The sequence below is a fragment of the Abrus precatorius genome, unplaced genomic scaffold, assembly GCF_003935025.1.
Source record: "Abrus precatorius isolate BTA unplaced genomic scaffold, Abrus_2018 Scaffold6, whole genome shotgun sequence".
NCBI lineage: Eukaryota > Viridiplantae > Streptophyta > Magnoliopsida > Fabales > Fabaceae > Abrus > Abrus precatorius.
Genome location: NW_020874406.1, coordinates 10,129,375 through 10,144,545, shown reverse-complemented (window position 1 = coordinate 10,144,545; position 15,171 = coordinate 10,129,375). Strand labels below are relative to the sequence as shown.

Here is a 15,171-nt window from a genome sequence, read left to right as displayed (position 1 = left end):
TAACTATATTTTAAAAATATTATTTTAATTTTTAATCTAAATTATAAAAATCAGGCTAATAAAAGAAATATATTAGTAATAAAGCATAATCATGAAAAAATTTGTTAACTAATTTGGCGCAAAAATCAAATTAATCAAGATATTGTGTTATTATGCACATAGTAAATTTTGATAAATTAAAAAATTTTAATTTGAAAAATAGAATTTAAAACACTAATACAATAAAAAAATATAAGAAATTAAAAAAAATAGTTTAACATACATTTAAACTTTTAAAATTAATTATAAATTAAATTCGTATAATTGAATTTATTATATAGAACTATGTCAATAAATAGAGAATATAACTTCTTTGTGTTATTATAAAAGATTGTTATTGTAAATGTTTTGCCTACCTATTATCAAATGTCAATTTTTAATTGAATTGCTTTAATTAAAAAGATTTAAAACATTAAAAAATATTAGTAAAAAATAAAATATATTTTATTCTTAAAATTAAAACTTTAGATTGATTTTATCTTAATTGAGAAAAAGAATACTAATAAAGAAGAGAAGGAAGTTAAAAAAAAAGAAAAACAAATGGCAGTAGAAGCAGCGAGCTTGAACCACATATTGATTTTATATATAAATTTTAAAGTAAAAATAATTTTCAATACAATACTAAATTTAAATTTTAATGTAAAACTAATTGAATGTTCTGCTTTATTATATTAAATTAGTGTATTATTAAAAATAGTAATTTTTATTAATTATATTATAATTTATAAAAGCTTTTATAAAATATTTATTATTATTTTTAACTTAATTGTAATAAATAGAGTTGATAATAAAAGTTTAAATTAAAATTTATAAAATTAAATAATAAAAATATTATGATATAATATTTTAAAAATTAAAAAGTAAATTTAAATATAAAAGTAATGATTAATTTAATAATATTTATCATATATTTCTATATTTAATACAATAATTATACTTTAAAAATATTATTTTAATTTTTTAATCTAAATTATATAAATTGGGCTAATAAAAAACATATTAGTAGTAAAGAGCAATAATAAAGAAATTTGTTAATTGATATCGTGCAAAAGTCTTATTAATCACTAGATAGTATATGCGCAATGCAAATTTTGATAAATAAAAAAATTATAACTTTGAAAAGAGAATTTAAAACATTAGCATAATTAAAAAATTATAATAAACTAAAGATAGTTTAATATACATTACATTTTTTAAAATCAAATCAAAATTAGTCATAAATTAAATTTGTATAGTTGAATTTATTGTCCAACTAGAAAGCTCTTCATTTTTTCAAAGACTGATATGAGCTCTGACAATAAACAGAGAATATGACTTATCTGTATTATTATAAATGATTTTCATTTTTTTGAGGACTGATATGAGCTCTGACAATAAACAAAGAATATGACTTATCTGTATTATTATAAATGATTTTTATTTTCGAGGACTGATATGAGCTCTGACAATAAACAGAGAATATGACTTATCTGTATTGTTATAAATGGTTTTATTTTTTCGAAAACTGATATGAGCTCTTAATGACTTATCTGTATTATGATAAATGATTTTTATTTTTCAAGGACTGATATAAACTCTGACAATAAATAGAGAATATGACTTATCTATATTATTATAAATGATTTTTATTTTTTGAGGACTGATATAATTCATCTATCTAATATAAAATGTCAACTTTTTTTTTATTGAATTACTTTAATTAAAAAGATTTAAAATAATAAAAAAAATACTAATAAAGAATAAAATAAAAAATTAATTTAATATACATCACATTTTTTAAAATTAAATCAAAATTAATTATGAATTAACTTTGTATAGTTGAATTTATTGTCAAACTAAAAAATTTTAAAAATAAATTTATTATAAATGATTTTTATTTTTTAAGACTGATATTATTTACTAATTATTATGAAATGTTAATTTTTAATTGAATTATTTTAATTAAAAAGATATAAAATAATAAAAAAATACTAATAAAAAATAAAAGATATTTTATTTCTAAAATTAAATCATTAAATTGGTTTTATAAAGATAATGATAAACAAGAGAACAGATGAGAAAAGAAGTAAGCTGAAGAAGAAAAAAGAATGGCAGCTGAAGGAGTGAGCTTGAACCACATATCTCGAGAGTCCACTGACATACAACGCCTTGCTCAATTCTATCAAGAGGTCATCACTGTTGCTCTCACTATCTTATTGGTTTTGTTTCTCTAATCACAATTACCACTGAATTATAACATAAAATACAGATTTTTGGGTTCGAACAAGTCGAAACCCCCGACTTCGGAGATTTCAAAGTTGTTTGGTTGCGCCTTCCCTCTTCTTCTCTCTATCTTCACCTCATCGAACGCAATCCAACCAACAACCTCCCTGAAGGTCCATGGAGTGCCACCTCACCCATCATTGACCCTTCCTTTCTTCCCAGAGGCCACCATCTTTGCTTCTCCGTCTCGAATTTCGAATCTGTTCTCCAAACACTCAAGGTACCCTTTTTATGTTGCCCCAATTAGATGATAATCAAATCATAGTAGCTGCAACAGTGTAAATTGAGTGGATGCATGAGCTTGTTTATGCAGGACAAGGGTATCGAGACTTTTCAGAGGTCCCTGCCTGATGGCAAGATCAAACAAGTTTTCTTTTTCGACCCTGAAGGTAAGTATTTTGTCTTTTAATTTCGACCTTTAAAATCTGATGGGTTGAATTGGTGCTTACTGTCTTTATGCCCGAATATTGCATTTTATTTGCAGGTAATGGTTTGGAGATAGCTAGCAGGGAAGACTCGTAGGTTGCTTTGCATAAGTTGGTATTAATAATAATGTACTTTTATCATTTAAGAACACCATACAAAAATATTTCCCCTAGCGCAGTTATGTTTTGTATTATTAATCCATGTACAAGTTCCGTCTTGTTTGTTCCTTAATTAGTCTTGTTTTCTTTGACTCGTTAATCATTAATGGTTTGTTGTTTTAATCAACATAAAATTTTAAGCAGCAATGCCAATATCTAGGTAAGCGTGTCTAATGCTTTGTCAAGCACCTGCTTTCTATTTGCACTTGATTCGTGTCTTCAGGCCTAGCTTCCTGAGCACTGACAGTTCAAGTAAATCTCCCTTAGGCAATGTCCATTGCTTTATTGATCTCACGTTCAATCTTCGGAATTAATAATCTCTTCTGGAACACAATGGCCAGGTTTAGAAAATGTGTCGTACCATTAGAAAACTTGTATCATCACTATGTCGCCTTATATTTCATACACATTATTATATGTATATAATCAATTCCTTTTGTTTTACTTGAACGGTGACACCGATGTATTAGCACGATTACAATTATTTCCACTTTAATAGAATGAATTGAAAAAAGAAATGAAGTTTCCACGAGACAAAACATAACATCACAAAATATATTATCTGGAACAGCTCGATGGGTTGAGCCTTCTGTGAGGTGATAAACAAATTATCATCCACGCCCGTCTCTTTTAGTGCCATGCCATCTTTAAATTTCCAATTAAAGAAGTTGATCAATGAAGCTAACATGAAGAGCATCATCATTAAGCCAAAGGCATGCCTGGGCGGGGCATAGTTCTGGTGTTTCACAACAATTTCTGATCCTTGGAACCACTTTGGATGAAACAAGTTTGGATTGTACCAAATGCTTGGATCCTGCCTATAGTCCATATATTGACTAACATAGGAGCCCTTGAGCACCCTTTGGGTTTGGGATGGTGTAATCACATATCTTCACTACAGTCTTAATGCCATGATGATGTTCACCTAACAAGAGATTTTACACACTCATTCTGCCCAAGTTGTGTATATTGAAGCGACAATTCAGAAGTCAACCATTTGACAAAGGAGCGAGTTTTTCGCTCTATGATAATTGTTCCATATCCCAAGAGTGACATCCACAGAGAGACATGGTCACTGTATCATATTATATGCGAAAGGAATGGAAGAATCACATATTTGACAGGGGGACCAGTTCTGATTACGCGGCTCAGTAATTGTTCTGAATTCATGAATGTGGAAGGCAATTGATTTGTGGTCTCGTCCATGAGATGAGAGAGGTAATAAACTAGGCATGATACATACAAGAAATCCACCCAGTTGTCTCAATCATCTTGGAGTTGTTTAGCTTTGCTTGTTCCAGCTTAAACACTAGAGAAGGAAAACGAAAGTAATCCACAATTCAACAAAATAATTAAAGAAAACAATCTGTAGTTGGTGATCGAGGTAGAAGATAGAGACAATATCATTCATTCCTAAAATTACCACAATCAATCTCAGCCTCTCACTCCCGATTCGCAAAGAAACCGAAAAACATTAAAAAAAAAAGCACAAAAATATGGAATTGGAGAATGAATGAAACCATAAACATGCAATTACAGGTAAAATTGTAAGTTATTTAGGTGAAAAACCCAAGAAGAGATTTTGGGGAAAACGGTGGAAAGTGGAGAAGAGAAAGAAGGGAAGAGTGTGAAAAGAAAAAATGAAGAAATAAGCATTGGAATGAATAGAAATGCATAGGGCAAATGGGTTAATGGAGCGAAGAAGGAGGCTCAGATGGAGGTTTTGTCAGAGAAGAGTGGATGAAGAGTGCGGTGCGATGGCTGCGTTAGACAGAATCACCTCGCCATCACACGTCTGTTCTTCTTTATTCACTCTCTCTGATTCAATTGCATAAAAAAACATCATCACTGCCTGCCTCACCGGAAGAAGAAGAAATGGAAGCTTATTGAGGACCCCGATGATGATGATGAAGAATGAGAAGAGAGGGAAAGAGTGTGTATATATATATATATATGTGGAGAGAGAGAGAGAGAGAGGAGAGGTAGGAAGAATCATCGGATTAGAAGAGAGAGTGTGCGCGTCGGTGGCTGCGTGAAACGCCTCGCCATGACACACAACCTCTGGAAGCTCTTCATCGCCATCCTCACCTTCTACCACTCCCTGCAACTCCAAAATTAATCCTAATTCTCTCTCTCTCTCTCTCTCCATATGGGCCTAATTCAGCATTTTTGGGCCTTGAGCCCTTTTTTCTAAAAAAAAATATATTGACCAACAATTGTATAATAATAATGACATTATTGAAAAGAAAAGAAAAAACCTCCTCAGTTTTTTTTTTGCTTTAAAATGTTTAGGTAAATATTGATTTTCCTTGATGAGTGCATAAAAATGTTCATACCACATTTGTTTGCTCAGTGGATTAGAGTCTAACAAAGGGAACAAACTAAAGCAATCCATTGTTTAAAGTTGAGTCGACAGGGGAATGAATCATAAGACTTGTTGAGTAAAACATGCTATTTTGTAATTGTCTCAATGGACACGATGACTAACAAAAGGTGAAAAATTGATAACCACTTAGTATTAATGTGGCCAATCTCGAATAACAAGTGTAGGAAATTTCAAACCCTATCTACTAATGTCATCCAAAGCTATCCTTCCAATGATTCGTAGTCCATTTCCTCCACAATGGTCATGTGTATAGTTTTTGCATTATACATATGGGAATTGACACCCTCTCCATAGAGATTATTTACAATGCGATGAATGAACTCACTAACGCGTCCTTCTTTGTTTCTAATTATGCTCGTTCATTTTATTTTTCTTATCTTGTTAATATATCATATTCGAAAATAAAATACTAAAAAGTGAAACTTATGTATTTTTTAAGTTTTTAATAAATTTTAATTAATATTAAAAAATAGAAAAAAAAAACGTATTATTAACCTTCCGAATATTAAAATAGGTCAATAAACAACTTTCACCACTATCCAATACACGACAAATTCAGGCAGAATTCCATATCGAGGAATGCTTCGAAAAATCAACGTGGCTTCTTCTGGGGCACTGCCATTCAACTTCACTTTGATTTTAGTGACTCATCAACATAACCAAAGACAAAGACATGCTCTAATTTAAGACAATTATTATATAAAAACAGTATTTATGCACATAAAAATAATATGATATTGAATCAGCTTCAATGAGTATTTTATATTTTTCAATTATTATTTTAGTGAATTTAAAAATTTTAATTAAATTAAATTTTAAAATAATATTACCTTTGTTCCTGTTGTACAATAATGGTAAGAATAGTTTGTGACATTGAATCGTGTTGAGTATTGACCGAATAACAAAACCTGGGAAACATAACAGACGTCACCAAGATGACATTCACCAAGTCATATATCGTGTGGAAAAAAAATAAATTTCCTTGAGTTATATGATTAAAACATGTTTTACTCATAAGACTAAACTGTAGTTAGAAGTAAATGTTTCAATTAAAATTTAGATATTTATAGAAATTATACTTTTTGACATATTTTTGGTGAAATGAGGAGAATAGAAAACACTAGTATTAGTCAAAATGGAAATAAATTTTTGAAATTTTTTAAAAAATGTCAGAGTCTGGCTTTAAGTTAAATAGTTAACATTTTGAGGAGATTTGATAAGTTTTATGAAGTAAGAAAAACATTTAAAATTAGTCATAAAGAAGTATCTTGACATGCTTTTCTAAAAATTTGTTGAAAGTTTGACAAAAATTATTTTAAAAACAATATTGAAGGATTTCAAGTGCAAAAAAGCATCCACATTTAAAGTGGCAAACGTGCTCCGAAAGATGATGAAAATATGTTGAAAACGTCAAATATATTTATGAGTTAAAGATCAATGCATGTGGCAAAAGACGCGGAGGATACACAAGAGTAGTTATAAATAAAATGCTTCAGATAGTTGCATTTAAATTTTACATGTTTTAGGCAAAAAAATTTCTAAGCATTTATAAATATTTTTTCAGAGTATAGAGGTTACAACTTTAATGTAAACATTTTCTCAAAATCTTTGCAAACTAAAGTTTTACGCATGATGATAAGTTTGTAATTAGGTCCTATTTTACAGCTCATATATTTATATTTGACCTATACTTTATTTGAAGTTTACACTAATTTATATATTAATTATGCAGTTTAGTGTAAAGATTCCGCAAGTAGACTTTAGGTGAGTTTTGAGCTCAAATTGATGGAAGATTAAAGTTTCACAGTAGGCAGCACGCCCAGACCCTTTCAAGCATAAGGTGTTTCAAACTTATGCACGGTCGTGCTTAAGGCCTTGCACAATCGTGCTCGTCTGCGAAAAATCTAATTATGAAGAGTCTTTAAAGTTTTCAAACCCTATTAAAAGGGGACCTCAGGCCTCGCGTGTGACACCATTTTTATCTTGGTTTTTTCTCTAGGATACATCTCATCTCGTCTCTCTTGCACGGGATCTTTGACACACTTTTGGCGGGACTTGGAGTTTTGAGTGATCATACTTGAAGACCGGAAACATATCTCACAGTCTAGTTTACTATTTCTTTTAATTATGGCTTTGGTTATGATTATTTTAGTTCTTTTTTTTAGCATGAGTAACTAAGTCCATAGCTAGGGCTATGGGAATTATTGTTCATGAATTTATGAGGTTTTGACGTTTGAATCTATATTTGATTTTCGTTTCGTGATAAAATTTTATCCTATTGCGCTTCTCTCTTAATCATAATTAATTATATTATCAGACGATCATACCTCAGTTAATTAATATATCTATAGGGTAAAACGAGACAAAGGATTAGGTGGACCAAACCAATCTTTCTCTTCTAATCGTTATTAAATTAACAAGTTCATAGGTTCTTTAAGCTTTCTTAAATTGATGTCTTGCATGACCATTGAAGATGTTAATTTAGAGAAAAGAATATTAATATTGCATGACTATTGGGTATTAATAGTATTCATATGAATGATTGGTAATCATAAGGAAATCGGATTTAGAGTTAAACAGAAAAAAAAAACATAAAGGATTGAATGAGAAAACCCATACGCCCTAGGTTCCTCTCTAATAAGTTTAACAAAAACGTGCATTGTATTTCTTGCTCTTAGTTTTATAGTTAATTTTATAAATTCTTGTTTTAATTGATCTCATATCTTTGAAGCTTAAACAATTAAATTAGGAAATTCTTAATAATTGAAAATCAATCCTTGTGAAACGATATTTTGGGAACTTAATTTAAGAACCTTTTATTACTTCTTGATGGGTACACTTGTCCTCCGAACACACGAGTTAAACTTAACAACATGTGTTGATCGTAAAAGTTGTACATTTATATTTTTAATTCAATTAAATTTCAGTTGTTCTTTTTAATCTATATTGCTTTTTCTTTATTCTTTCTTTGCAATTTTTCGTCTACTCCTTGTTTTACTTTGTCTTCTCGTACGATGTTTAATTTAAAAAATATTAAAATTATACTTAAAGAACCGTAAAGAGGATATAAAATTCAATCTTAGATTTGTTTTGAATTTTTTTTTTACTGTTAAAATTCAGCTTAAACAAATTAGCTTAGTGGGATGTAATTAGTGTGTGGTTATGTGATGTATGTTATTGGTGTTTTTAATACCTTTTGTGTAGTAGACAATGTGTCATAGCTAATAATAATAACAAAAGTAAAAATAATAATATTGGTAAACGAGGGTAATAGTATTAACCCATAAAATAATAATGGGGATGTTAATACTACTGAAGATTTAGTGTCAATCGTGAGACTATCACCACTCTCATCACTAGTAGTTAGTCAATTGATGATTACTTTGCTCAATATAGGTTTCAACCAAAGACCTAGGTAAGACCCACCTTACGGTTTGCCTCTTGGGTTTGTCTGATTTGTTCTATGAATTCATCAAATGACTTATTCTAATCCGATAATAACAATCGTGTCACTTATAAATCAAGTCGTTCCACTAGGAATGAATTTGAATAGCAGAACGTATGGAACCCAATTAAGCACTTTAGGAACTTTGAGCAAGGACTCAGTCCTTACCAATTCATTTTCAAATAATAAATTAGTGCATTATTAAAAAATAGTAAGCTTTTATAAAATATTTATTATTATTTTTAACTTATTTTTAATAAATAGAGTTTATAATAAAAGTTTAAATTAAAATCTAATTAAATATTAATAAAAATATTATGATATAATATTTTAAAAATTTAAAAGTAAATTCAAATATAAAAAATAATAATTAATTTAATAAGATTTATCATGTTTTTATATATTTAATATAATAATTATACTTTAAAAAATATTATTTTAAAATTTAAATCTAAATTTTATAAATTAGGTTAATAAAAAAAAATATTAATAATAAAGGGTAGAAAAAAATGTGTTAATTGATATTGTGTAAAAGTCAAATTAATCAATAGATTATATGATATGCACAATGTAAATTTTGATATATAAAGAAATTACAGCTTTTGAAAAGAGAATTTAAAACATTATAATAATTAAAAAATGTAATAAAACAAAAAAAACTAATTTAATATATATTATATATTTTAAAATCAAATCAAATCAAAATTAATTATAAATTAAATTCGTGTAGTTAAATTTGTTGTCTAATTAGAAAGCTCTGACAATAAATAGAGAATATGATTCTCTGTGTTATTGTAAATGATTTTCATTTTCTGAGAACTGACAATAAACAGATAATATAACTTCTCTGTGTTATTATAAATGATTTTTATTTTTTGAGGACTGACATGTTTCACCTGTCTATTATTAAATGTTAATTTTTATATTGTAAATAAAAAAATATTAATAGGAAATAAAATATATTTTTTTCCTAAAATTAAAATCTTGACCAAAATGGTCGAATGTTAGATGAAAATGGTCTAAGACAAGTTAAAGATAACCTCCAATTTGAACAAATTTTAGTTATTGCTTGACCAAGTGTTAGAGCGAATTCAACAAAATAATGTAGGGGTACACCTTAATCATAATCTTAATTATCATAATCATAACCTTCAAAATATTGCTAATGTTGTCAAGCAAGTGCTGAATCAACACAACTTCGATGTAGGGTATGCTAATAAACCTTATTTAGTTTCTGTATATTTTGAAATGATCTTACAAGCTAAATTACCTCAGGAATGGAAAGTCCCTAAATTCTCCAAATTTACTGGAGAATCCATTGTCAAATACATAGTGAAATATTTGATAGAATACGAAAATTTAGCTAGGAATGCTAATAGACCTTATAAGTAGAAATCTTGTTAAATATTATCTTTGAGTAAATAATTTATTGACAAAATTCAATGAGATTGATCTTGAGCATATTCCTCGAAATGATAATTTTGAAGCCAATGAATTGACCCATATTGCTTCGGGTTATGAGATTTCAAGTGAAAATAATACAAAGTTAACAGAAATCAAAGAAAATTGGGATATGAACATATTAAAAAGGTAATAACTTAAGAAATTTTATTCATTATCGAAGGCTGATGTTAAGAAGTGCTTGAACCTTTAGAACTCACTTTCTGAGCACATTACATCCTACTTTATGAATCTTTTGAGCTAGAAGATTGCATAAGATGTTCTTGTCTCGAACTAGTTTTGTGTATTTTGTGGTTGAGGTTAAGATTTCTTTGGAAGTCAATTAACACTGGAGGTTAAGAAATGTAAAATTCAACTTTTTTTGTTTTTACTTTAAGGTAATATGCCATCGAAAAATAGAAATCACACCTTAGCAGAAAGACAAATTTGTCTTTTGGGTGATTAGTTGATCACTTCTATAGTTACTTTTATTTTTTCTTTTGCCTTGGTATGAATAATAAAAATGAAATGATGATGAAAATAAATGAATATATTTAAATATATTCAAGATGATATGGAGTTTTGTACTAACTTATGTTAGGGTTTTCAATCGATGGTTAAAGAGGGATTATGTAAGAACTCTTTCAATAGATTTTTTCCTTTTTTTTTTTTTTTGCAGTTCACTTTCTTCCTAATTTTCCCTATCTACTCGATGGACAAAAGGTTCTGATGTTTGAGCTGGAAAAGTGAAACAGGTCAAAAGTTAAAAATCCTTGCAAATTTATGAAATTTAACTTCAAGTTTTAAAGCTTTACTAGTAGGGAATTTTGTAATATTTTGAATTTTGAGATGAAGATAACTAAAGTGATTATTCAAATAATATCTTGAAGATGTCACTTAATTTCCAGAAGGTGCCAAATTATTGAAGAAGATGTTTGAGGGAGAAATGTCTGCCCATTTAGGAGAGACTATTGGTAAGGCTAAGGCAAATTTACAATTTGGTAAATGGGGAGAGTTTGGATAATATTTTTCCAAGTAAGTTTTTCAAGATCTTTTTATGATGAAAAGTAATTTGATATTTGTCCACTCTTTTGATTATTTTTGCTTTTAAAGTTTTAGCAGTCTCAGCTATAATAGTTGAAATTCTTTGAGGTAAATAAATAACTTTATAGAACTTTTCAAAAGTTTGGATTCTCGAGTATGCGTTGATGAAAGAATTGTCGCTACTTCTATCAAAACACAAGTAAAATTAATGTAATACTAGACTAAACTAACCTAGGTCGTTCTCTTGTGAATCATTCGGTGAGTGAATAAATATCGAACATGTGATATGCATTGTACCAAGAAAACATGTGGTGTTTGGTTGTGGTTTAAAATTCTTAATCATTCAAAATAGAAATACAAAATTAAGAAAATCAATCAATAAATTAGATTAATCCCTAGTTCATCCACAGTTGGTTCAATCATTAGTTAACCAATAATTAAATACTAATTCCCTCACAGACTTGAATTAATTGGAACAAGCGTCAATTAATTCTTGAATTCTTATGCAAATTATATGAACTCCAATCTCTGGTCCTTGGAATTAAGCAAAGCTAAAATCCAATTCAGAATTAAGCAAACTGAATTACAAATACCTTGTTAAGAAAAGAACTCGGATTAAGCAAATAACTCTTGTTTAAATCCTAACTTAGATTTCAAGAGATTAGGAAAAATAAAGTATGTGCAAGAGGAAATTCGTATTAACTATCAAACCTAAATTTCAAGAACCATTTTGAACCATACTAGGAATTAATTGTTTGTAGGCAAATGTACCTATCAAAAGTAATAAAGAGTTTTCGAATTAAGAGTTCTCAAGTTATCATCCCACAGAGTTTATTTTTAAGTACCAAGAATAACTTAATTTGATTGTTTAAATGTAACGAGATTGTAACAAATCAAAAACAGAGCTTAATTTTAACCATAAATTAAAAGAACAGTAATAGAATGTATGAGAGAGATCAAATGAGATGAGCCTAGGACTTATGGGTTAACCTATTACACTTCTTTATGTTTTAATTAATTTAATCTTAATATTGGTATTCAAATATTTGCCAACTACTTATAATTAGTTCTATTAACATCCAATGATTATGCAATGTCAATATTATTTTCCTTGAACAAACACCTCCAATGATCATGCAAGGTAATTGGTCGAGAAAGCATGAAGATCTTATAAGTTTGTTAATTCTATAACGGCTGAAAGAAAGGAATTAAGTGTGATTAACCGAGTCTCTTATCTTGTTTTATCCTATAGTTTCATTAATTACACATGGTATGATTGCCTACAATGCAACTAACTATGAGATGCTAAGGGTAATTAAATCTTAACATACACAATATAATCCGATGGAATAAAACCAAACATTAAAGGAAAATCAATACCAATATTAAAGTAAAAATCACATAAAGTTTGTAGTAGGATCTGTCATAGTCTTGGCTATGGGTTTGGTTACTCATAACAAAGTAAACTACGAAGAATGTGATAAATAAACCCATAACCACAAAGAAAAATTCAAACAAAAGAAACCCAGAAAGGTAGAAGATAAAGAAAGTTTTCGTTCTCTGCAGGGGTGCTCAATCACTTGCTTAGACTCCAAGGGAAAGCTTGTCATCCTTGCTAATGGTCTCCAATGACTCTCAAAGATGAGTTTGGGTGGAACTAAGAAGGGGAAGAAGGTGTGTAGAGAAGTGACAATGTCAAGTGTGAAGCATAAGACCTCTTTATATAGACTGTGCCTTGAGTTTCCAATCAGTTGAACTTTATCTTTTTAAATCAGTTTTATGCACAATCTATTTATAGTAAAGTTAATGCCCTCCCGTAGTAATCACTTTGAATGGTGAAATTAATTACGCAGAAAATTTGCAGTGCTATTTTGACTGGAGTGATTACTATAAGTGCTGGGAGTAACTAAGCGCAACTTCATCAGCAAAATAGGCTTACGTGTAATTACTATAAGTAATGATAGTAATTATGCACAACCTCGCCTCTCTTTGAAATGACTCTAGAGTGTTCACTATCAATGCTGGAAGTGATTACTTCCATTTGGCCTTTGAAGGATGCTTGCTGGAGTAGTTTCTTTGGGTACTGGAAGTGATTACTTCCATCCAATTTTCTCTTAAAAGCTCAAATCCCATGGATTAATTGCCCGAAAATTTTTGCACAATTATTCTAATTCACAAAATTACAAAAGATAATTGTAAAACTTATGTAAATTGAACTAAATTAAGAAAATTGAAATTAATAACAGAATTGGCATTTTTATGTTAAAAATCTATTAAAAAGATAATTAAAATATTAACAAAATATGGATTCATCATGCATACCTCTCAATTTGGCATGTGCATCTCTTTTCTGCAATATAGAGAAAGCATATGTCATCTTCAAAGTGCATTCTTCGACCAAAACTTCATATTGTTTGAAGTAACATGACCACCAATCTTGGAATTTTTTAGTACATTAAAAGGAATGCTCAAATTCAATAGAAGAAATTTCATGCCTATTTTTTTTTTTGAAAAAAGTTAAAGCCTTATTCAGTTTATCATATTTTGATTTTTCCCTAAAACATGGAACAGGGCTTAAATTGACTTAGGCCAAATTGTCGAGCCACTAGTTTGGCGAATAACAGACTATTTGAATAGGTCTTAAGGTAAAATTGCTAAAAAGTGTTTGACAACTAAGTAGTTGTTTCCAAATGAATAAACTAAACCAATCTGATTCATTAGTTTGAAAAGAAAAAGGAGCCAATTGAGCCATAACATTAAAAAGGATTCATGTTATTTGTCTGAAACTAGGCCTTCTTTGTTTATGTTTAAAGAGATGAAAAGTTGATAAGAAGGTTTTTTGAAATCTAAAAGGATATTTTGGTTTTTAGGTGTTGAATCTGGTTGAAAAGATGGACTAATTGGCTAAAGTCCTGTGATGGTAGCGACTTTGAAAAAGGTAGAAGTAATCATACTATAAGGAACATGACAAGAATTGGTTGATTAGTTCCAAAAGAAAACGGAACTTAAGGGCATGGGAAAATTAAAAGAGAGATTATACCTAAAAAGTTGAATGGGTTTTAAAAAAAATCCTAATTTTTTTCCTAGTTGTTTTATTTCTCTTTCTTGACCTTATTTAGCAATGGAATATACAAACCTTTGGCAATTGGAGGCATAGTTCAAAATTTTTTTTGTAAATTCAGTAGAGGATCTAGTTTATAGTTCGACGAAAAAGCCAGAATGCTTTTGAAAAAAAAAAGGAAAATCAAAAGAACTCTCTTTAGCAATGTAAGGGCCTAGAAAAGCATAGGATTTCCAAATGGCCAAATTATTTTCCTTGAGAGGTGGGTTAAGAACATAGCTTAAATGGTCGGGCATAAGGTTAGCGATGAGGTTGAAGGAACTTTCATTTTGAAAGCCATTTTGAGAAAAAAAATAAGAGATATAAGTAGAACGATGAATTTTTTGACACAAAAGAGGAAGGGACTTGAAGTAGAACTTTGGAAGAGGTAGTAAGTGATAGGCAGTAAAAATAAAAGTGTAGCTTCTTTACATACAAGTTACATAAAGTCCATTAAGGAGGGTAATTCTAATATCCTCCCTTCTTTTGTAAAATGTAAGGGAATGAAAACTTTTGCAAAAGCTATCATGTACTATAGACCGTTGATTTTAATCGAATAGTTAAGAATGAATTACATGATACCAGTTATTCAAGTTAGATTTATGATAGGATACATTGATAATTTCATATTTCCATTTTTTCTTCGTGTTTTCTTCCTTTTCTTCTTGTTGGTGTTCGTCATCTTGTTCTGTTCATCTTCAGCGTTATGTTATGTTGCTGTTTACATTGATTCTTTTTATCATTCAATGTAAGGTCATAAAGGATTAGCAAATTGCAGAACTCTTTATCCTAAGTTGAAAGATGAAAGTCTATTTATACAACTTTATGGTATAACTCGTGAAATAAAGTAAGGTTAAAGAGAACAATAACA

The 15,171-nt window shown here is 29.0% G+C and overlaps 1 protein-coding gene across 1 annotated transcript; it reads left to right on the top strand.

Moving 5' to 3' along the window:
* Window positions 1-2,067: 2,067 nt before the first annotated feature.
* LOC113869848 lies at window positions 2,068-2,823 on the top strand. Its single transcript, XM_027506344.1, has 4 exons — window positions 2,068-2,207; window positions 2,288-2,521; window positions 2,615-2,690; window positions 2,786-2,823. The coding sequence occupies exons 1-4, from the start codon at window positions 2,127-2,129 to the stop codon at window positions 2,821-2,823; spliced, it is 429 nt and encodes a 142-aa protein (XP_027362145.1). The 5' UTR covers window positions 2,068-2,126.
* Window positions 2,824-15,171: the final 12,348 nt, after the last annotated feature.

Coding starts and splice junctions, on each gene's coding strand:
- LOC113869848 (XM_027506344.1), top strand. CDS start 2,127: ATGGCAGCTGAAGGAGTGAGCTTGAACCACATATCTCGAGAGTCCACT. Junction 2,522..2,614: donor CTGTTCTCCAAACACTCAAG/GTACCCTTTTTA, acceptor TTGTTTATGCAG/GACAAGGGTATCGAGACTTT. Junction 2,691..2,785: donor TTTCTTTTTCGACCCTGAAG/GTAAGTATTTTG, acceptor TTTTATTTGCAG/GTAATGGTTTGGAGATAGCT.